Source organism: Coregonus clupeaformis, chromosome 5 (genome assembly GCF_020615455.1).
Source record: "Coregonus clupeaformis isolate EN_2021a chromosome 5, ASM2061545v1, whole genome shotgun sequence".
In the NCBI taxonomy this organism is placed as follows: domain Eukaryota; kingdom Metazoa; phylum Chordata; class Actinopteri; order Salmoniformes; family Salmonidae; genus Coregonus; species Coregonus clupeaformis.
In genome coordinates this window covers 32993799-33015691 of record NC_059196.1, presented here as the reverse complement: position 1 = coordinate 33015691, position 21893 = coordinate 32993799, and the positions used below count along the sequence as shown (strand labels likewise).

At 44.1% G+C, this 21893-nt stretch overlaps 1 protein-coding gene across 1 annotated transcript in view; it reads left to right on the top strand.

Moving 5' to 3' along the window:
• LOC121566897 (calsyntenin-2-like) overlaps nucleotides 1–21893 on the top strand; it is a 366362-nt gene that overhangs the window by 259129 nt on the left and 85340 nt on the right. The window contains exon 3 of the mRNA XM_041876806.1: nucleotides 9771–9966. Within this exon, the coding sequence (XP_041732740.1) occupies nucleotides 9771–9966 (196 nt within the window). The remainder of the gene's footprint in view (nucleotides 1–9770; nucleotides 9967–21893) is intronic.

Below are 21893 nucleotides of genomic sequence, written 5' to 3'. Positions count from 1 at the left end.
ACAATGTCAAGGTGGAACACCCACCGAACTTCACAGAACCCGTATATCAATCCAGAATGACCATCTTAAATCCATCACTAAATGTGATTCAAGACATCTACAGATAGACCAACATCCGTCTGGGTGTTGGGGTGGTGTTGACCTCTACTGCCGTTGTGAGGGGAGATCCGAGTCGTTAATAGAACTAAATTAGCATTAATATCCAGTCTCACGCCTTCGCTAGCTGCTAATTAGCCTGCGTTTCCACGGTAGCGCCAGCTGTAATAACAGACAAACAGTATCCAGGGCACGTTTCTATCCTTGTTAGCCTAGCGTGTTTCATGTGTACAGTCATTGTGCCTTTTGTTTGGCAAATGGAGAAAGATTTTCATATTTTTGGTCCGAAAGCATTTTCCCTCAGTTTTTTTCATCATCACAGAAAAACCTGTTCAAAGAGTTGTTTTTGACCTGAGCTAGCCTGCTGAGTTAACTGTAAAGCTACAGTCTCTGTGTGACCTGCACTCAGACCAGCCCGGCTGGATCGGACTGGATCAGACCAGGAAATGACATGGTATGGAGACAGAAACACAATGGTGAGGCAGTAATTACACTGGTGGTTTGGAGTAGTATTTGAGAGCCCTTGGTTTTGGAACACTCACACTGAGAAAATAACCCAACAATTTGAGCCAAGCAGAGTCAATCAAAGCCTTTGTTCCTCCTGTCAGGCCCATTTCCATTGGTTAGCATGGGGTCCTCTAGCTCTGGCCACAGCTTTCTAGTGAGGACAGGGTTTTTCCATTGGTTAGCATGGGGTCCTCTAGCTCTGGCCATAGCTTTCTAGTGAGGACAGGGTTTTCCCATTGGTTAGCATGGGGTCCTCTAGCTCTGGCCATAGCTTTCTAGTGAGGACAGGGTTTTTCCATTGGTTAGCATGGGGTCCTCTAGCTCTGGCCATAGCTTTCTAGTGAGGACAGGGTTTTTCCATTGGTTAGCATGGGGTCCTCTAGCTCTGGCCATAGCTTTCTAGTGAGGACAGGGTTTTTCCATTGGTTAGCATGGGGTCCTCTAGCTCTGGCCATAGCTTTCTAGTGAGGACAGGGTTGATGTCATATAACAATAACATATGCCAATTAGCAGACACATTTATCCAAAGCACCTTACAGTCATGCGTGCATACAATTTACTTATGGGTGGCCCCAGGAATCGAACCCACAACCCTGTTAGTGCAAGCACCATGCTCTACCAACTGAGCTTTGATGTCATTGAGTTCATGTGATTCATATGTTAGAGATCGCTTAAGACACAGGTGGGGAACTCCAATCCTACATGTTTTTGTTCTGGCCCAGCACTAATACACCTGACTAAAGACCATGATAAGTGGATCACAGTATCTGTGTTGGGGCTGGAACAAAAAACGGCACCCCCTGTAGCTCAAGTCCACCATTGTTTTGATCTTATCAGATGTTGTGTTTTCAGTAGATTAGTGGCATTGGAACTAACACTGTGGAAAATATGACTTTAGATCTAACATGAGGAGCTTTCATCATAAACCAGTACAAACACTCAAATATAAAAACACGCTTTGTATTGCCGTCTTTAATCAGCCTTTAATCATCGCTGTGTGTGTGTGTGTGTGTGTGTGTGTGTGTGTGTGTGTGTGTGTGTGTGTGTGTGTGTGTGTGTGTGTGTGTGTGTGTGTGTGTGTGGCTGTGGGCAGAGAGGGGAAGGTTGGCATTTGGTCCCCTGGCCCAAAATTATCCCACTTCTGTTTGAGCAGAGGATTAGAGGAAAGATGGTGGGATGAACAGTTTTTTAGGGAGAGTGAGATGGAAGATTAATTCAGAGGGGAGATAAAGAAATGTATAGAGGAGAGATGAAGGATACACTGGCAGAGGAGAGAGGGAGAGGGAGATACACTGGCAGAGGAGAGAGAGAGAGAGGAGGATAGTCTGGCAGAGGAGAGAGAGAGGGGAGGATAGTCTGGCAGAGGAGAGAGGGAGAGGGAGATACACTGGCAGAGGAGAGAGAGGGGAGGATAGTCTGGCAGAGGAGAGAGAGAGGGGAGGATAGTCTGGCAGAGGAGAGAGGGAGAGGAGGATAGTCTGGCAGAGGAGAGAGGGAGAGGAGGATAGTCTGGCAGAGGAGAGAGGGAGAGGGAGATACACTGGCAGAGGAGAGAGAGAGGGGAGGATAGTCTGGCAGAGGAGAGAGAGAGGGGAGGATAGTCTGGCAGAGGAGAGAGGGAGAGGAGGATAGTCTGGCAGAGGAGAGAGGGATAGGAGGATATTCTGGGAGAGGAGAGAGGGACAGCTATTTGTATTTGTATTTATTATGGATCCCCAGCAGTTGATGCTGGGGTCCAGCAAAATTAAGGCAGTTTATACAATTTATACAAAAAAGAATCTCAATTTGTCTGTCATAGTTGACGTGTACCTATGATGAAAATTACAGGCCTCTCTCATCTTTTTAAGTGGGAGAACTTGCACAATTGGTGGCTGACTAAATACTTTTTTTCCCCACTGTACATACACACAAATAGAGACAGGTGTAGGTATAGCACGAAGTCGAGTCCAATGAGCCTTTGCCAGTTTTTCCTCCGTTTTTTTTCCTCAGTTGCTGTGAAATCATCTGCCTATCATTTTCTCTCATCTCTCTCCCTCACTCCGCCTCATACACAAACACATTTGGCAGAGCCTGCCCTATCTTTCCACTCCCTAGTCCCTGGCTCAATTTGAACAGTATCAATGAGCGATGGTGGCCCACCGGTGCCAAAAGAACTGAGTGGAAAAAGTTATGTGCATTTTTTATGACTTCTCCCTCTGCAACAAAACTTCTCTCCAATGAAAGCAGAGAGAACGTTTTGCCTCTAAGCATTTTAGTTTGGATTACACGGTGTGCATGCAGGGAACTCAATTCAGACAGACTCTCATAAAGCCTTGCATATTTTACAATTTCATTGGCCAGAACATCACCCTGTATAAACTTCTGATCCCCGATAAGACTTCTGAAATCCACACACACTCCAACATAGGACCTACACAATCACACAGAAACACACACATGCACATACAAAAAACTTTACCTGGGGATTAGCAAATCAGTCATCTGGCTGCTGATTGGCTGTCTGACTGATCTGAAGAGTCAATCATAAATGCTCTTTCAGCAGGATTCTCTAGGGGACAACACTACAGGCTCATAAAGTTCCCTGAAACATATTTTCACAACAAATATTCATAGAATCTGTCACGGTTGTTTTCTCCCTCTTCTCCTCTCTCTCCTTCCACTCTTCCTCTCTTCTTCTCTCCTCTCTTTTCCCCTCTCTTCATCTCCTCTTCTCTTCCCCCCTCCCTCTCCCTCTCTCCTCTTCCCCTCTCCCTCTCTTCTCTCTTCCTCCTCTCCTCTCTCTCTTCCCCTGAAGGTAAACTGCAGTGAGAGCGGTGTCACCTGAGGCAGTCCTACAGTCTGCACCATCCTACCTCTCTAACTCCATCAGCTCCACATGTATCCTCTATATTGACTTCTGTTCCTGCTCATCCCAAAGTGCCAGCTCCTTTTCCACCATTATCTTTAATGGTGTGGAAGCACTAGTCACTAGGCACACTACAGTAGCGATGTGCTGTATGTAGGTGAGACTCCTCAACAGAGAGAGATGTATGTAACACTGAATTAATAGTCTTATTGATTTTTCGTTGTGAATTGGAGTAAGCAGCCTTGGGTAGAGATATTTACATTGTAAGGGGAAGCTACAGTACGTGACTGATGCTAATTCCAGTCATTCACCCAGAAGATGTCATGATACTATAGTGCTTTGTTGCTCCTCCATATAATAGAAAGGCTCCATGGCCAGAGGCAGGGCCAAACGACTGGCTGCTGTCGCTCACCCTCCTATCAGTCCCCTTTTGAAGAGAATAGGTGTCACGCCCTGGCTCTGGGGACTCTTGTATGTTGAGCCAGGGTGTTAGTTTCTTTGTGTAGTGTCTATGTTTCGTTTTCTATGTTCTGTTCTAGGTTATGTGTTTCTATGTTGGCCGAGGTGGTTCTCAATCAGAGGCAACGTGAATCAGCTTTTGCTTGTTGTCTCTGATTGGGAACCATACTTAGGCAGCCTGTTGTGCACTTGTGTTTTGTGGGATCTTGTTCTGTGTAGGTTTGTGTTATTGACCGAGGACTTCACGTATCGTTTTGTTAATTGTTGAAAAGTACCAATTAAAGTATGTACTCATATCACGCTGCGCCTTGGTCCGTTCATTACGGCGACCGTGACAATAGGCCTTTGGATAAGTACTATCCTCCGGGGTTTTAACAAGGATCGTAAACTCTAGTAGGGATATTTGAACGCATTGAACTCTAAATGGCCTTGCATGAGAGGAGCGAGGACACATGCTTTCTCTCCCCCAGGCCATTCTACACAGGGAAGTAGAAAATAGGAACTATTGATTTCCAGTGTGCTTTAATGTGATTGCCTTAGCTGTGTTCTGTTTGTGTTTTGGTCAATTGTTCTTCTCTTTCAGTCATTGCCTGTCCTTATACAGAGAGGCCAGGGCTTTTGTGTAATTCTGTAGTGATTGGACTTACATTAATAAAATACATAGTGCTTGTAGTTAATTAATGTCTTGGAGTAGGCTAAAGACCATAACACGACTGAATTGGGTAACTACCACAAGAGGATAGTTCACCCAAATTACAAAATGGCACATTGGTTTCCTTACCCTGTAAGCAGTCTGTGGACAAGGTTTGACAGCAATTCATGCTTTGCTTTAGTTTCCCTAGCACTGTTTCCACATGCAAATGGTTTAGCATTTGTGGCACAAATCCCATTCAAGTCATCGGACTGATATATTATTTTTTTTGCGCATTGTCCAAATCATCCAAAAGTATCTAAAATGGATTGTGAAGCTCAACAAAGTCACATATAGATGATTTGAACATGACAATTATAAAAAAAATATTAGTCCCATGACTTGAATGGTATTTGTGCCATAAATGCTAAAACGTTAGCGTGTGGCATAAGTGACAGGGACAGCAAAGCATGGCTTGGTGTCATGCCTTGTAATTCAGTAATTTGGGTAAACTATCCCATAAGGGAAACCTTATACATTATAAGATAAACATATGTCTTCTGCCATTTTCTGCAGTCACAACAACAGATGGTAGTTCAAGACAAACACATTGGCACAATCATGACATTGTTTATTGAAAGTGAAAAGTGTACGTTTAGCCAGTTAGCACATGGACTCAAACTAGCTTCAATCTATAGAGCCTACCATCTGCATAGAAACTGAATTTGAAAAATATATAATTAAATCATTATGACTACTTTTAGCAACTTTCGCCATGTCTACAAAGAGGGATTTATAACTGGGAATAAAAAGCTACTCTTTCTTACCCAGGAACATACCTCCATCTCTCTATCCCTCCCTCCCTCCCTCCCTCCCATGGAGTCCTGTATAATACGGGTCTCAGTGGGAGAAACATCTGCAGTGTTGTGTTTATGCTGTGTGGCTGTCTGATTTCTGTTAGCTGACAGTAGGTGGTGGATGGTCTCTGAGGAACAGAGTAGTGGTCACATGCCTGGTTAACTGATTGATATATCCTGCTACTGTCTGGGAGTGTGTTTTCTCTAATGTTTCTTGTGTTGGTGCTGCGTCTGTTGGTGGTCCGTTATCAACAGTTGGTTGGAGGTTGGGTGGTGGCGGTGTGTGTGTTGTTTTGACCCTGTTCCTGTGTCTATGCTGAGTTAATTGACATGTATCCTGCTGGTGTTTTGTGACTAACTATATTGACATAGGGGAAGTGGGTGTTTGGGGCCTCACACAGTGTCGGCATTACTAAACACCCAACCTGCCCCTGAGCAGTCAGAGTAAAACAGCATTGATGTGTTTAGGACCCTGTGTGTCGTCCAGTGTACTGCCTGTAGAGAAGAGATTAAGGCTCATGGTCTGATGCACTACAAACAGCTATTAGGTACACAGCCTAAAACTTATTTGGGTCCAGAATGCAGCAGTACAGCCATGTTGTGTTGTGGACTGGAGCTGTGTGATGAGTACAGTTGTGTTACCTCAGACGCACAGAGCAGAGAGTGTGTTCTGTGTTCTCTCTGTCAGTCAGAGAGACAGTGGGTTCTCTCTGTCAATCAGAAAGACAGTGGGTTCTCTCTGTCAGTCAGAGAGACAGTGGGTTATCTCTGTCAGTCAGAGAGACAGTGGGATGACATTAACTCCCTCAGAGCAGCCTTTATGTAATTAAGGGTGAAGGGACAAGGTCGAGCGAATCATGTCTGAGTCCCCCCTCTGTGCTCGTGGAGAGATTATTTTTAATTAAAATCTCCTGTACACACAAACACACACAGACACACACACACACACAAACATACACACACACAGAATCTCACACCACTCTGGTTTCTCCAGCTCCGGCTCTAGCCAGAACACACAAGCTTGATTAAAATTAATTTTTCAGAAACGGACAGACAGCTTCTCTTCTAGTGTGTGTTTTTTTCATTCCTCGTCTGACTAATTTCATGAAGAGCATAATTACAGCATTTTCAATTTGGCCTTGTCTCTGGAGCTATGTGGCTGACAGTCTATCTCTGCCCTGCAGCTGAGAGGGCCGGGGGTGGAGAGGGTGTGAGAGAAATATGTGTGTGAAGTGCAGAGAGGAGGTTGGGGGCAATCAAGAGCCAATTGGTGTGTGTGTGATGGGGGTACAGGGAGAGAGAAGCAGAGGTAAGGTGTAGAACAATACATAACTAGGTAATTAGATGCAAAATCTGAGTTGTATAAAGCACTGCTAGCCTACAGTAACTTACCACACAATTACAATAAACACATTACTGATAATGTTATTACTGTTGGTAGAAACGTGTTATTATCTCTGTAAGCTGCTCAACTACTGTAATACTACACTTACTGGTAGCAGTCAGTTAATGTATAATTAAAGTTCTAAAACTATTGAATAACATTGATATTGTATCATGTGATTAGATACCTGTCTGTCGTGTGTGTTCTAACAGTAAGAGGATGTTCGGCATAACCGCTGTGTGTGTGTGTGTTTGGTCACTCTCCAGCAGTGAAATCAGAGCTTGCCTTAGGCAATGCCCATGTTCCCGTCCTCCCAAACGTTCATCTCCCCTCCCACCATCCCTCTCTCCTCTCCTCTCTGCTCTTATCAATGACCTCAGACTGATATTCTCCACCTCCACATCTCACACACTTAAGGGTGCTGTGTGTGCATGCGTGCTTTGACCCATGCATATGAGTGTGTTCTGATCCGGTTCGTTTTATCAGAAATGCTCTGTCAGGTCTGATAATGACTGTGGTCCCCCAGAGTGTTTTAGCCCTGTTGCCCTGACATGGCCCTCAGGCGACACAAACACACACCACCACTGGGCAGCTAGCTCTGTAAAACTTATACTAGAACCATGACAACCAGTCCCTGCTCCTTCTCACTACCCTCTACTAGTAATGTCGCATTCATTTGCATCCATTAGATTAGAACGTGGCAGTGCAGAGGCTCTCCTTGAAGACAGCCAGGCCGTTGCCTGGGTTTTTCTAATCATAAATCTATCTCATAAAAGGCTAATGTGACACGGAGACACATATTTAGCTAACAATTTAGCGCAGCAATTAGGGTGGCGAGCCCCACAGCTCTGCCAAGTGCCAGCCACCCAACATCTGTTCCTGTTACCATGCTGCTGCCGAAGCCGAGCCGGGGCCAACGGTTCAAACCTAATCTGTCCCTCAGAAAGGATGTCCTCTGCTGGGGGACCTGATATCAGCCTGGAGATGTGATAAGCAGCTATCAGCCCAGCGCGAGGCGATATGTTTATTCATTCAACTTTGAAAAAGAGGAGGTCTGCCATGACGGTCAACGTTGGTCACCTTGACCCCTCTCCGCTCCCTGAGGTAAAATGTAATCATTAACTGGGTGCAGGGGTTCCTCGTCCTGCCAAGCGCTGAGGTAGGGGTGGAAAAGTTGAGCAGATCTTTAGCATATTCACCTTACTAATGGGAAACTTCTTCTCTTGGCTGTGCCCTTACAAAAAAAGATTGCAGTTTTGAAACTGCAGTAAAAGTGCAGTAACTGCAGTCGACTGTGGTATTTTGAACGCAGTCATTGCAGAATAACTGCAGTGTCCTGCAGTTGAACTGCACTTATACTGCGCTGTAACTGCAGTTACACTACAAAATAGTATTTTTTATGCAGTATTTGCAGTGTCCTGCAGTTATAGTGGACTCTGACTGCAAACTTTTTTCGTAAGGGTGTATATTAGGTTCATTTTTCGTACCACAGTGATTTATTTTTCATTTGGGGTTTTTGTGGTGGCAAGGCAACCTCACCCATCGAGACTGTTACATCTTATCTCTCTCCTCGTCACACGCCATTTGCGTTGCCGCCATTTTATGATTATTTTTCCACACAGAACGCCTATGCATTGTAGGAGCCCATTTATTTCTGATACGTTATTGTTCTGGTAAGACAGGGGATGTCTTAAACAGCCTACTGAGTAGCTCTCTCTCTCCTCCCTCCCTCCTTCTCTCTATCTCACTCTCCTTCTCTCTATCTCACTCTCATTCTCTCTCTCCTTCTCTTCTCTCTCATTCTCTCTACTCTCCTTCTCTCTACTCTCCTTCTCTCTACTCTCCTTCTCTCTACTCTCCTTCTCTCTACTCTCTCTCTCTCTCTCTCTCTCTCTCTCTCTCTCTCACTCTCTCCACTGTGGACAAATTGTCATTTCAACACTCCCACTGTAGAAGGAGATGGGATTATGTTCGACCGGGATGAAAGGGAAGAGAAAGGGAAGGAGGGGAAAATGAAGTTGCTCTTATCACAACTGGCCAGCAGCGATGCGCACACAAAGCTCTGGCGGAATCCAATTTAGCCCTTCCTGTTAGTTGAAATGATATCGGCGCAATTAGCCGTCTCAGGTCAGAGTTTACAGCTCGTGCTAAGTGATTTCCTCAAATCCCCCAGTAAAAAGCGGGCAAGTGCCACGCTTCTAAAGCACTTGCCTTGCCAACTCCAAAATAGACTCCGCTTTATCTGACCTGCTCATAAATGTCAGACGACTTTTTGCTCTTTTGTTTTGGTATGCCTCATTGTGTAGCTTTGTAAATTGATTTGCTGTTTCCTCGTTGTCTCTCAAACGAACCAGGGTGACTTTGAGAGGTAGTGTTTTTTTTTAATCAAGCTTTTAGTTACTCAATTGTTGATTGTTTGTATGGTCTGGAGTGACAACGCGTGATGGGAGTGAGCCGCAGACTGTGGGCGGGTTGGTTTGTCCTTGGCATCTTCAGGAGAGTGATTAGTTGTTGAATGAGTGAGTTTGTTAGTCCTGTTCCAGAGAGGGTGGCTTTGTGGGTGACTCTGCTGTGGATACTTATTGTAGTTGTTGTTGTTTCTCTACCTGTCTGCTCGAAAATTAAACCGGAACCTTCCAGGGAATTGGAATTACCAGAGGTATTCTTTACAGTGCTCAACTAGAGGGAGAAGTCAAATCCCCAGAGCTGCTGAGTCTGATTACATGAGCCCACTGCACATGCTGTATAAATGGATGTCTCCTCAGATGAGTCTGAATAAAACTTCCTGGAGTTTTGTAGAGAAACTGTATTCAGACCCCACACTGCATATCTCCATAACAGTATAACACTCTCTCACATAAAGAAAGCAACACACCCCTCCTCTCTCCACCACTACTTTTCGACTTTAACGGTCAAGTGGAAATCATGTGGTAGTAAATACACAGTCCCTCACCTCTCCCCCCTCCTCTCCCTCTCTCGCTCTCTCTCCAGGGGAGATCTGTGCGTTTAACATCCATGGTCTGGAGGCTCCGTTCGAGGCAGTGGTGCTGAACGGGACGTCTGGTGAGGGCCAGCTGAGGGCCAGGGGCCTGGTGGACTGTGAGCTGCAGAAGGAGTACACCTTTATCATCCAGGCACATGACTGTGGAGCAGGACCCGGGGGCACCGGGGGGAAGAAGTCACACAAGTGAGTTTATGAGGCAGGATGTATTTTTGTCTGTTTGTCTTTATGAAGCATATTAATTCAATACCATGCTCCCTGCAACACTGCAATCTGAAGCCAAGCCTACTGTAATCAAATAACATTTGATTACTGTAAGTAACAGAAGTGCATGTCATTCTGGCTGCAAAAGGTATTTGGGACATCCCACTTTCTCCCTGACCCCCTTCACCTCAATGTCTGATCCTGGCTGGCCCCAGGTTCATCCCTGTAGTGTTTCAGTAGTGTAGGATGAAAACAGCCAGTAAATTATTTTAAAGTGGTGCACTGATGGAAACGATTCACCACACTTACAGGAGCATCTATGAGCTAAGGCTTCCTCTGAAAATGCTTTCTCCATGGTCTCTTATGACTGTGTAATTTCCGCTCTTTGTGTGTCTCTCCTCACTTTCTCGCTGCTCACACCTCTCACCTTCCTCAGCGGGAGTTCACACAGAAAACTAGCATCTCCTACACACACACACACGCACCAGGCCTGGAATTATAGCAGCAGGTGTATGTATGAGTAGGTACACGTTGTCCTGGGTGATATTTTTGAGGTGATCCCTGCATCCCTGATTGTGGGACGTATGAAGAAACACAACTAAAAGTAGACATACATTCTATGACACAGGTTCTGTGTGAGCACTCAGGGATGAGAGTCTTAGCTTTAATAGCCTGTCCTTCGCTGGCGTTCCTTCTCTTGTCTGTGTCCCGGAGGAGCAGTCTGGCATTTTCAGGGATCCGGACGAGCGGAGAGGAAAGTGTCAGTCAGCGCGGCTCTCAGATTTAGAGGAGAAAAAAATCCCTGCCTCTGGCTCAGTCCAAATTACACATGACATGTCAGCTCCACAGAAGGAGAGCAGTCAAGAAAATGTGCCACTAAAGAGAACAGGCCACGGGATCAGAGATGACACAGGGACCGTCGAGCTCTCGCTTAAACTCTCTTCATCTCTCTCTCTCCCTCTCTCCCTCTCTCCCTCTCTCCCTCCCTATCTCTCTCTCTCCCTCTCCCTCTCTCCCACTCTATCTCTCTCTCTCCCTCTCTCTCTCTTCATCCCCCTCTCCCTCTCTTCTCGTATAGCCAGCCTCTCCTTTAGTATTTTTTGCTGCTTCTGCTTTTTCTCTCGTTGTCTCTGTCGTCTAATATCACATAACCTATATCTACTGTATATCCTACCTACAGTACGAGTCAAAAGTTTGGACACCTACTCATTCAGGGTTTTTTCTTTATTTTTACTATTTTCTACATTGTAGAATAATGGTGAAGACATCAAAACAATTAAATAACACATATGGAATCATGTACTGTCGTGGTCAAAAGTTTTGAGAATGACACAAATATTGGTCTTCACAAAGTTCGCTGCTTCAGTGTTATGAGATATTTTTATCAGATGTTACTATGGTATACTGAAGTATAATTACAAGCATTCCATAAGTGTCAAAGGTTTTTATTAATACATTAAGTTTATGCAAAGAGTCAATATTTGCAGTGTTGACCCTTCTTTTTCAAGACCTCTGCAATCTGCCCTGGCATGCTGTCAATTAACTTCTGGGCCACATCCTGACTGATGGCAGCCCATTCTTGCATAATCAACGCTTGGAGTTTGTCAGAATTTGTGGGTTTTCGTTTGTCCGCTCGCTTCTTGAGGATTGACCACAAGTTCTCAATGGGATTAAGGTCTGGGGAGATTCCTGGCCATGGACCCAACATGTTGATGTTTTGTTCCCCGAGCCACTTAGTTATCACTTTTGCCTTATGGCAAGGTGCTCCATCATGCTGGAAAAGGCATTGGTCGTCACCAAACTGTTCTTGGATGGTTGGGAGAAGTTGCTCTCAGAGGATGTGTTGGTACCATTCTTTATTCATGGATGTGTTCTTAGGCAAACTTGTGAGTGAGCCCACTCCCTTGGCTGAGAAGCAACCCCACACATGAATGGTCTCAGGATGCTTTACTGTTGGCATGACACAGGACTGATGGTAGCGCTCACCTTGTCTTCTCCGGACAAGGTGTTTTCCGGATGCCCCAAACAATCGGAAAGGGGATTCATCAGAGAAAATGACTTTACCCCAGTCATCAGCAGTCCAATCCCTGTACCTTTTGTAGAATATCAGTCTGTCCCTGATGTGTTTCCTGGAGAGAAGTGGCTTCTTTGCTGCCCTTCTTGACACCAGGCCATCCTCCAAAAGTCTTCGCCTCACTGTGCGTGCAGATGCACTCACACCTGCCTGCTGCCATTCTTGAGCAAGCTCAGCACTGGTGGTGCCCCGATCCCACAGCTGAATCAACTTTAGGAGACGGTCCTGGCGCTTGCTGGACTTTCTTGGGTGCCCTGACGCCTTCTTCACAACAATTGAACCTCTCTCCTTGAAGTTCTTGATGATCTGATAAATGGTTGATTTAGTTGCAATCTTACTAGCAGCAATATCCTTGCCCGTGAAGCCCTTTTTGTGCAAAACAATGATGACGGCATGTGTTTCCTTGCAGGTAACCATGGTTAACAGAGGAAGAACAATGATTTCAAGCACCACCCTCCTTTTAAAGCTTCCAGTTTCTTATTCTAACTCAATCAGCATGATAGAGTGATCTCCAGCCTTGTCCTCGTCAACACTCTCACCTGTGTTAACGAGAGAATCACTGACATGATGTCAGCTGGTCCTTTTGTGGCAGGGCTGAAATGCAGTGGAAATGTTTTTTGGGGATTAAGTTCATTTTCATGGCAAAGAGGAACTTTGCAATTAATTGCAATTCATCTGATCACTCTTCATGACATTCTGGAGTATATGCAAATTGCCATCATCAAAACTGAGGCAGCAGACTTTGTGAAAATTAGTATTTGTGTAACCAAAAAAGTGTTAAACAAATCAAAATATGTTTTATATTTGAGATTCTTCAAATAGCCACCCTTTGCCTTGATGACAGCTTTGCACACACTTGGCATTCTCTTAACCAGCTTCACCTGGAATGCTTTTCCAACAGTCTTGAAGGAGTTCCCTCATATGCTGAGCACTTGTTGGCTGCTTTTCCTTCACTCTGCGGTCCGACTCATCCCAAACCATCTCAATTGGGTTGAGGTCGGGTGATTGTGGAGGCCAGGTAATCTGATGCAGCACTCCATCACTCTCCTTTGTAAAATAGCCCTTACACAGCCAGGATATGTGTTGGGTCATTGTACTGTTGAAAAACAAATGATAGTTCCACTAAGTCCAAACCAGATGGGATGGTGTATCGCTGCAGAATGCAGTGGTAGCCATGCTGGTTAAGTGTGCCTTGAATTCTAAATAAATCACAGACAGTGTCACCAGCAAAGCGCCCCCACACCATAAGACCTCCTCCTCCATGCTTTACGGTGGGAAATACACATGCAGAGATCGTTACCTTTGACTCTAGTTCAAGGAGATCTTATAACTGTGTATGTATTACTCTTGTCAGAATGGCTGAATAACAGAAAATGACTCTTAGGCCTTGAGTCATGTTATGCTGTGGTTAACAGTGTAATTGGCTCTCAATCAAACATATGTTGAATGTTTTCACAGCTCTGTCTTTGAAAGGTACAGTGAGCCAAGATTCCCTCCTTGACAACAACGACTATCACCCTGAACCACTCGGTTACATTACCAATTTTTCATGGGTGTATTGTAACTCACATTTTATGTACTGTAACTCAGATGTTATTGTGTATTGTATGTAGGTTATGTAACTCAAATCACTATGGCAACAAATATGGATGATCACCAGTGGTGTAAAGTACTTCAGTAAAAATACTTAAAAATACTATTTTAATTGTTTTTTTGGGGGGTATCTGTACTTTACTTTACTATTTATATTTTGACTACTTTTACTTTTACTTCACTACATTCCTAAAGAAAATATTGTACTTTTTACTCCAGACATTTTCCCTGACACCCAAAAGTACTCATTTTGAATGCTTAACAGGACAGGAAAATGGTTTAATTCACACACTTATCTTGAGAACATACCTGGTCATCCCTACTGCCTCTGATCTGGCGGACTCATTAAACACAAATGCTTAATTTGTAAATTATGTCTGAGTGTTGGAGATAGCCCCTGGCTATCGGTAAATTAAAAAAACAAGAAAATGGTGCCGTCTGACTTGCTTAATATAAGGAATCTTAAATTATTCATACTTTTACTTTTACTTTTGATACTTAAGTATATTTTAGCAATTACATTTACTTTTGATATTTAAGTATATTTAAAACCAAGTACTTTTAGGCTTTTACTCAAGTATTATTTTACTGGGTGACTTTTACTTTTACTTGAGTCGTTTTCTATTAAGGTATCTTTACTTTTACTCAAGTATGACATTTGGGTACTTTTTCCACCACTGCTTATCACCGTTGACTACCACTGAGTCACATCGATGGATTGTCCCACTGAACAATAATTCTGAATCAGAGCACTTTATTCTGAAAATCAATTTTAAACCTAAAATTCTCAATTTTAACCATGTGTGATGAAATGTTTTCAATTTACTGCTTTTGAAAATCCTAATGAAATAATTATGCAAAAAAAAAATTTATGGGGGTTGGGGGAGAGTGGGGGTAGAAGGATTACTGTTATACTATTCCAGGTATTCCTTAAAGAGGTAGGGTTTCAAGTGTCTCCGGAAGGTGGTCAGTGACTCCGCTGTCCTGGCGTCGTGGGGGCGCTTGTTCCACCATTGGGGTGCAAGAGCAGCGAATAGCTTTGACTGGGCTGAGCGGGAACTGTGCTTCCGTAGAGGTAGGGGGGCTAGCAGGCCAGAGGTGGATGAACGTAGTGCCCTCGTTTGGGTGTAGGATCAGAGCCTGAAGGTAAGGAGGTGCCGTTCCCCTCACAGCTCCGTAGGCAAACACCATGGTTTTGTAGTAGATGCGAGCTTCAACTGGAAGCCAGTGGAGTGTGCGGAGGAGCGGGGTGACATGAGAGAACTTGGGAAGGTTGAACACCAGACGGGCTACAGCATTCTGGATAAGTTGTAGGGGTTTAATGGCACAGGCAGGGAGCCCAGCCAACAGCGAGTTGCAGTAATCCAGACGGGAGATGACAAGTGCCTGGATTAGGACCTGTGCCGCTTTCTGTGTAAGGTAGGGTCGTACTCTGCGAATGTTGTAGAGCATGAACCTGCAGGATCGCGTCACCGCTTTGATGTTGGCGGAGAACGACATGGTGTTGTCCAGGGTCACGCCAAGGTTCCTTGCACTCTGGGAGGAGGACACAATGGAGTTGTCAACCATGATGGCGAGATCATGGAGCAGGCAGTCCTTCCCTGGGAGGAAGAGCAGCTCCGTCTTGCCGAGATTCAGCTTGAGGTGGTGATCCGACATCCACACTGATATGTCCGCCAGACATGCAGAGATGCGATTCGCCACATGGTTATCAGAAGTGGGGAAAGGAGAAAATGAATTGTGTGTCGTCTGCGTAGCAATGATAGGAGAGACCCTGTGAGGATATGACAGAGCCAAGTGACTTGGTGTATAGACAGAATAGGAGAGGGCCTAGAACTGAGCCCTGGGGGACACCAGTGGTGAGAGCACATGGTGCGGAGACAGATTCTCGTCACGCCACCTGGTAGGAGCGACCTGTCAGGTAGGATGTAATCCAAGAGTGAGCAGCGCCGGAGATTACATGGGTTAAGTGCTGGATGGCTGTTGGAGGAGGGCTGTTGGAAGAGGTTTAGTGCCCCGGTCAGCGACGGTAGTAGCAGCTCATCTAGGATGTTAACCCCTGACCTCCTGGTTTTCCAGACTCCAGAGTGACTTGCAGGGCTAATCTAGACAACTCATTCTAAAGCCGGCATGTTTCTGCCCGTGCAGTGGTTGTCGTGCAGCGGTTATTAAACTTGTCACTTGTGATTCTGAGAAGGCCGTGAGTTCCTCACCTCCCTGTGCCGGAGGTTTGGGAACGACTAATTCTCTAAACGGATGGCAGCACCTCCTCGCAGCTGAGAGGATCGACACACACGCACATGCACACACACACACACACACACATGAACACTCACTCACACACACACAAACATGTGCACACACACAGAGACAGACATATACAGTGTGGAGAACAAGTATTTGATACACTGCCGATTTTGCAGGTTTTCCTACCTACAAAGCATGTAGAGGTCTGTAATTTTTATCATAGGTACACTTCAACTGTGAGAGACGGAATCTAAAAAAATCCAGAAAATCACATTGTATGATTTTTAAGTAATTCATTTGCATTTTATTGCATGACATGAGTATTTGATACATCAGAAAAGCAGAACTTAATATTTGGTACAGAAACCTTTGTTTGCAATTACAGAGATCATACGTTTCCTGTAGGTGTTGACCAGGTTTGCACACACTGCAGCAGGGATTTTGGCCCACTCCTCCATACAGACCTTCTCCAGATCCTTCAGGTTTCGGGGCTGTCGCTGGGCAATACAGACTTTCAGCTCCCTCCAAAGATGTTCTATTGGGTTCAGGTCTGGAGACTGGCTAGGCCACCCCAGGACCTTGAGATACTTCTTACGGAGCCACTCCTTAGTTGCCCTGGCTGTGTGTTTCGGGTCGTTGTCATGCTGGAAGACCCAGCCACGACCCATCTTCAATGCTCTTACTGAGGGAAGGAGGTTGTTGGCCAAGATCTCGTGATACATGGCCCCATCCATCATCCCCTCAATACGGTGCAGTCATCCTGTCCCCTTTGCAGAAAAGCATCCCCAAAGAATGATGTTTCCACCTCCATGCTTCACGGTTGGGATGGTGTTCTTGGGGTTGTACTCATCCTTCCTCTTCCTCCAAACACGGCGAGTGGAGTTTAGACCAAAAAGCTCTATTTTTGTCTCATCAGACCACATGACCTTCTCCCATTCCTCCTCTGGATCATCCAGATGGTCATTGGCAACTTCATACGGGCCTGGACATGCGCTGGCTTGAGCAGGGGGACCTTGCGTGCGCTGCAGGATTTTAATCCATGACGGCGTAGTGTGTTACTAATGGTTTTCTTTGAGACTGTGGTCCCAGCTCTCTTCAAGTCATTGACCAGGTCCTGCCGTGTAGTTCTGGGCTGATCCCTCACCTTCCTCATGATCATTGATGCCCCACGAGGTGAGATCTTGCATGGAGCCCCAGACCGAGGTTGATTGACCATCATCTTGAACTACCTCCAATTTCTAATAATTGCGCCAACAGTTGTTACCTTCTCACCAAGCTGCTTGCCTATTGTCCTGTAGCCCATCCCAGCCTTGTGCAGGTCTACACTTTTATCACTGATGTCCTTACACAGCTCTCTGGTCTTGGCCATAGTGGAGAGGTTGGAGTCTGTTTGATTGAGTGTGTGGACATGTGTCTTTTATACAGGTAACAAGTTCAAACAGGTGCAGTTAATACAGGTAATGAGTGGAGAACAGGAGAGCTTCTTAAAGAAAAACTAACAGGTCTGTGAGAGCCGGAATTCTTACTGGTTGGTAGGTGATCAAATACTTATGTCATGCAATAAAATGCAAATTAATTACTTAAAAATCATAAAATGTGATTTTCTGGATTTTTGTTTTAGATTCCGTCTCTCACAGTTGAAGTGTACCTATGATAAAAATGACAGACCTCTACATGCTTTGTAAGTAGGAAAACCTGCAAAATCAGCAGTGTATCAAATACTTGTTCTCCCCACTGTACATACACACACACACACATACACGTACCGACAAGCATACACATACGGACAAACACACACACAAGCGAAGAGGATGTGAGCCAATTAGCATAATGAGCTGTCACTCATTAGCATAAGCTATCATGGTGCATTGTGATACACAGTGCCTTCAGAAAGTATTCATACCCATCGATATATTCCACATTTTGTTGTTACAGCCTGAATTCAAAATGGATTAAATATTATTTTTTTCTTCACCCATCTACACAAAATACTCCATAATGACCAAGTGAAAACATGCTTTGAGAAAGTTCTTCACATTTATTGAAAATTAAATACAGAAGTATCTAATTTACACCCCTGAGTCAATACTTTATAGAAGCACCTTTGGCAGTGATTAAAGCTGTGAGTCTTTCTGGGTTAGTCTCCAAGAGCTTTCTACACCTGTATTCGTCAAGCTCTGTCAAATTCGTTGTTGATCATTGCTATACAACCATTGTCAGGTCTTACCATATATTTTCAAGTAGATTTAAGTCAAAACTGTAACTCGGCCACTGAGGAACATTCACTGTCTTCTTGGTAAGCAACTCCAGTATAGATTTGGCCTTGTGTTTTAGGTTATTGTCCTGCTGAAAGGTGAATTCATCTCCTAGTGTCTGGTGGAAAGCAGACTAAACTAGGTTTTCCTCTAAGATTTTGCCTCTGCTTAGCTCCATTCCGTTTATTTTTTATCCTGAAAAACTCCCCAGTCCTTAACGATTGCAAGCATACCCATAACATGATGCAGCTACCAATATGCTGGAAAATATGGAGAGTATTACTAGGTACTGTGTTGTATTGGATTTGCCCCAAACATAGTACTTTGCAGTATTACTTTAGTGCCTTGTTGCAAACAGGATGCATGTTTTGGAATATTTGTATTCTGTACAGGCTTCCTTATTTTCTCTCAGTCAATTAGGTTAGTATTGTGAAGTAACTACAATGTTGTTGATCCATCCTCAGTTTCCTCCTATCACAGCCGTTAAACTCTGTAACTGTTTTAAAGTCACCATTGGCCTCATGGGGAAATCCCTGAGCGGTTTCCTTCCTCTCCGGCAACTGAGCTAAGAAGGACGCCTGTATCTTTGAAGTGACTGGGTGTACAAAGTGACAAAGTGTAATTAATAACTTCACCATGCTCAAAGGGATATTCAGTGTCTGCTTCTTTTTTTTTTTACACCCATCTACCAATAAGTGCCCTTCTTTGCGAGGCATTGGAAAACCTCCCTGTTCTTTGTGGTTGAATTTGTGGTTGAAATTCACTGCTCGACTGAGGGACCTTACAGATAATTGTATGTTTGGGGTACAGAGATGAGATAGTCATTGAAAAATCATGTTAAACACTATTAATGCACCCAGAGTGAGTCCATGCAACTTATTATGTGACTTGTTAAGCAGATTTTTACTCCTGAACTTATTTAGGCTTGCCATACCAAAGGGGTTGAATACTTATTGGCTCAAGACATTTCAGCTTTTCATTTTTAATTCCACTTTGACATTGTGGGGTATTGTGTGTAGGTCAATGACAAAGAAATCTACATTTTAAAATGGCTTCTACAGTTTGTCATTTCCGCTTTGAAACATTTCCTGTATTGCAGGAAAGTTATCCTACAACAGAGTGATCAAATTAAGATCCTACATCTGTAGTATCTGACACATGTCATGGTGGAAGCACTACTCTAGGGGTCTGCTGACGGGGAGAGAAAAGGCCCAACGTCAGGCCTAAGAAAGCCTAGGATTACCTTGTCATATATACAGTGGGGAAAAAAAGTATTTAGTCAGCCACCAATTGTGCAAGTTCTCCCACTTAAAAAGATGAGAGAGGCCTATAATTTTCATCAAAGGTACACGTCAACTATGAAAGACAAAATGAGGAAAATAAATTCAGAAAATCACATTGTAGGATTTCTTATGAATATATTTGCAAATTATGGTGGAAAATAAGTATTTGGTCAATAACAAAAGTTTCTCAATACTTTGTTATATACCCTTTGTTGGCAATGACACAGGTCAAACGTTTTCTGTAAGTCTTCACAAGGTTTTCACACACTGTTGCTGGTATTTTGGCCCATTCCTCCATGCAGATCTCCTCTAGAGCAGTGATGTTTTGGGGCTGTCGCTGGGCAACACGAACTTTCAACTCCCTCCAAAGATTTTCTATGGGGTTGAGATCTGGAGACTGGCTAGGCCACTCCAGGACCTTGAAATGCTTCTTACGAAGCCACTCCTTTGTTGCCCGGGCGGTGTGTTTGGGATCATTGTCATGCTGAAAGACCCAGCCACGTTTCATCTTCAATGCCCTTGCTGATGGAAGGAGGTTTTCACTCAAAATCTCACGATACATGGCCCCATTCATTCTTTCCTTTACACGGATCAGTCGTCCTGGTCCCTTTGCAGTCCCAAAGCATGATGTTTCCACCCCCATGCTTCACAGTAGGTATGGTGTTCTTTGGATGCAACTCAGCATTCTTTGTCCTCCAAACACGACGAGTTGAGTTTTTACCAAAAAGTTCTATGTTGGTTTCATCTGACCATATGACATTCTCCCAATCCTCTTCTGGATCATCCAAATGCACTCTAGCAAACTTCAGACGGGCCTGGACATGTACTGGCTTAAGCAGGGGGACACGTCTTGCACTGCAGGATTTGAGTCCCTGGCGGCGTAGTGTGGTACTGATGGTAGGATTTGTTACTTTGGTCCCAGCTCTCTGCAGGTCATTCACTAGCTCCCCCCGTGTGGTTCTGGGATTTTTGCTCACCGTTCTTGTGATTATTTTGACCCCACGGGGTGAGATCTTGCGTGGAGCCCCAGATCGACGGAGATTATCAGTGGTCTTGTATGTCTTCCATTTCCTAATAATTGCTCCCACAGTTGATTTCTTCAAACCAAGCTGCTTACCTATTGCAGATTCAGTCTTCCCAGCCTGGTGCAGGTCTACAATTTTGTTTCTGGTGTCCTTTGACAGCTCTTTGATCTTGGCCATAGTGGAGTTTGGAGTGTGACTGTTTGAGGTTGTGGACAGGTGTCTTTTATACTGATAACAAGTTCAAACAGGTGCCATTAATACAGGTAACAAGTGGAGGACAGAGGAGCCTCTTAAAGAAGAAGTTACAGGTCTGTGAGAGTCAGAAATCTTGCTTGTTTGTAGGTGACCAAATACTTATTTTCCACCATAATTTGCAAATAAATTCATTAAAAATCCTACAATGTGAATTTCTGGATTTTTTTTCTCAATTTGTCTGTCATAGTTGACGTGTACCTATGATGAAAATTACTGGCCTCTCTCATCTTTTTAAGTGGGAGAACTTGCACAATTGGTGGCTGACTAAATACTTTTTTCCCCCAGTGTAGATACACCTTCCTTTGGATTGAAATGGATTGGTCTCTATATTGTCATGTACAGTTGAAGTCGGAAGTTTACATACACTTAGGTTGGTGTCATTAACAATCGTTTTTCAACCACTCCACACATTTCTTGTAAACGAACTATAGTTTTGGCATGTCGGTTAGGACATCTACTTTGTGCATGACACAAGTCATTTTTCCAACAGTTGTTTACAGACAGATTATTTCACTTATAATTCACTGTATCACAATTCCAGTGGGTCAGAAGTTTACATACACTAAGTTGACTGTGCCTTTAAACAGCTTGGAAAATTCCAGAAAATTATGTCATGGCTTTAGAACTTCTGATAGGCTAATTGAAATCATTTGAGTCAATTGGAGGCGTACCTGTGGATGTATTTCAAGGCCTACCTTCAAACTCAGTGCCTCTTTGCTTGACATCATGGGAAAATCAAAAGAAATCAGCCAAGACCTCAGAAAAGACTGGTTCATCCTTGGGAGCAATTTCCAAATGCCTGAAGGTACCACGTTCATCTGTACAAACAATAGTACGCAAGTATAAACACCATGGGACCACGCAGCCATCATACCGCTCAGGAAGGAGACGCGTTCGGTCTCCTAGAGATTAACGTACTTTGATGCGAAACCAATCCCAGAACAACAGCAAAGGACCTTGTGAAGATGCTGGAGGAAACAGGTACAAAAGTATCTATATCCACAGTAAAACGAGTCCTATATCGACATAACCTGAAAGGCCGCTCAGCAAGGAAGAAGCCACTGCTCCAAAACCGCCATAAAAAAGCCAAACTACAGTTTGCAACTGCACATGGGAACAAAGATTGTACTTTTTGGAGAAATGTCCTCTGGTCTGATGAAACAAAAATAGAACTGTT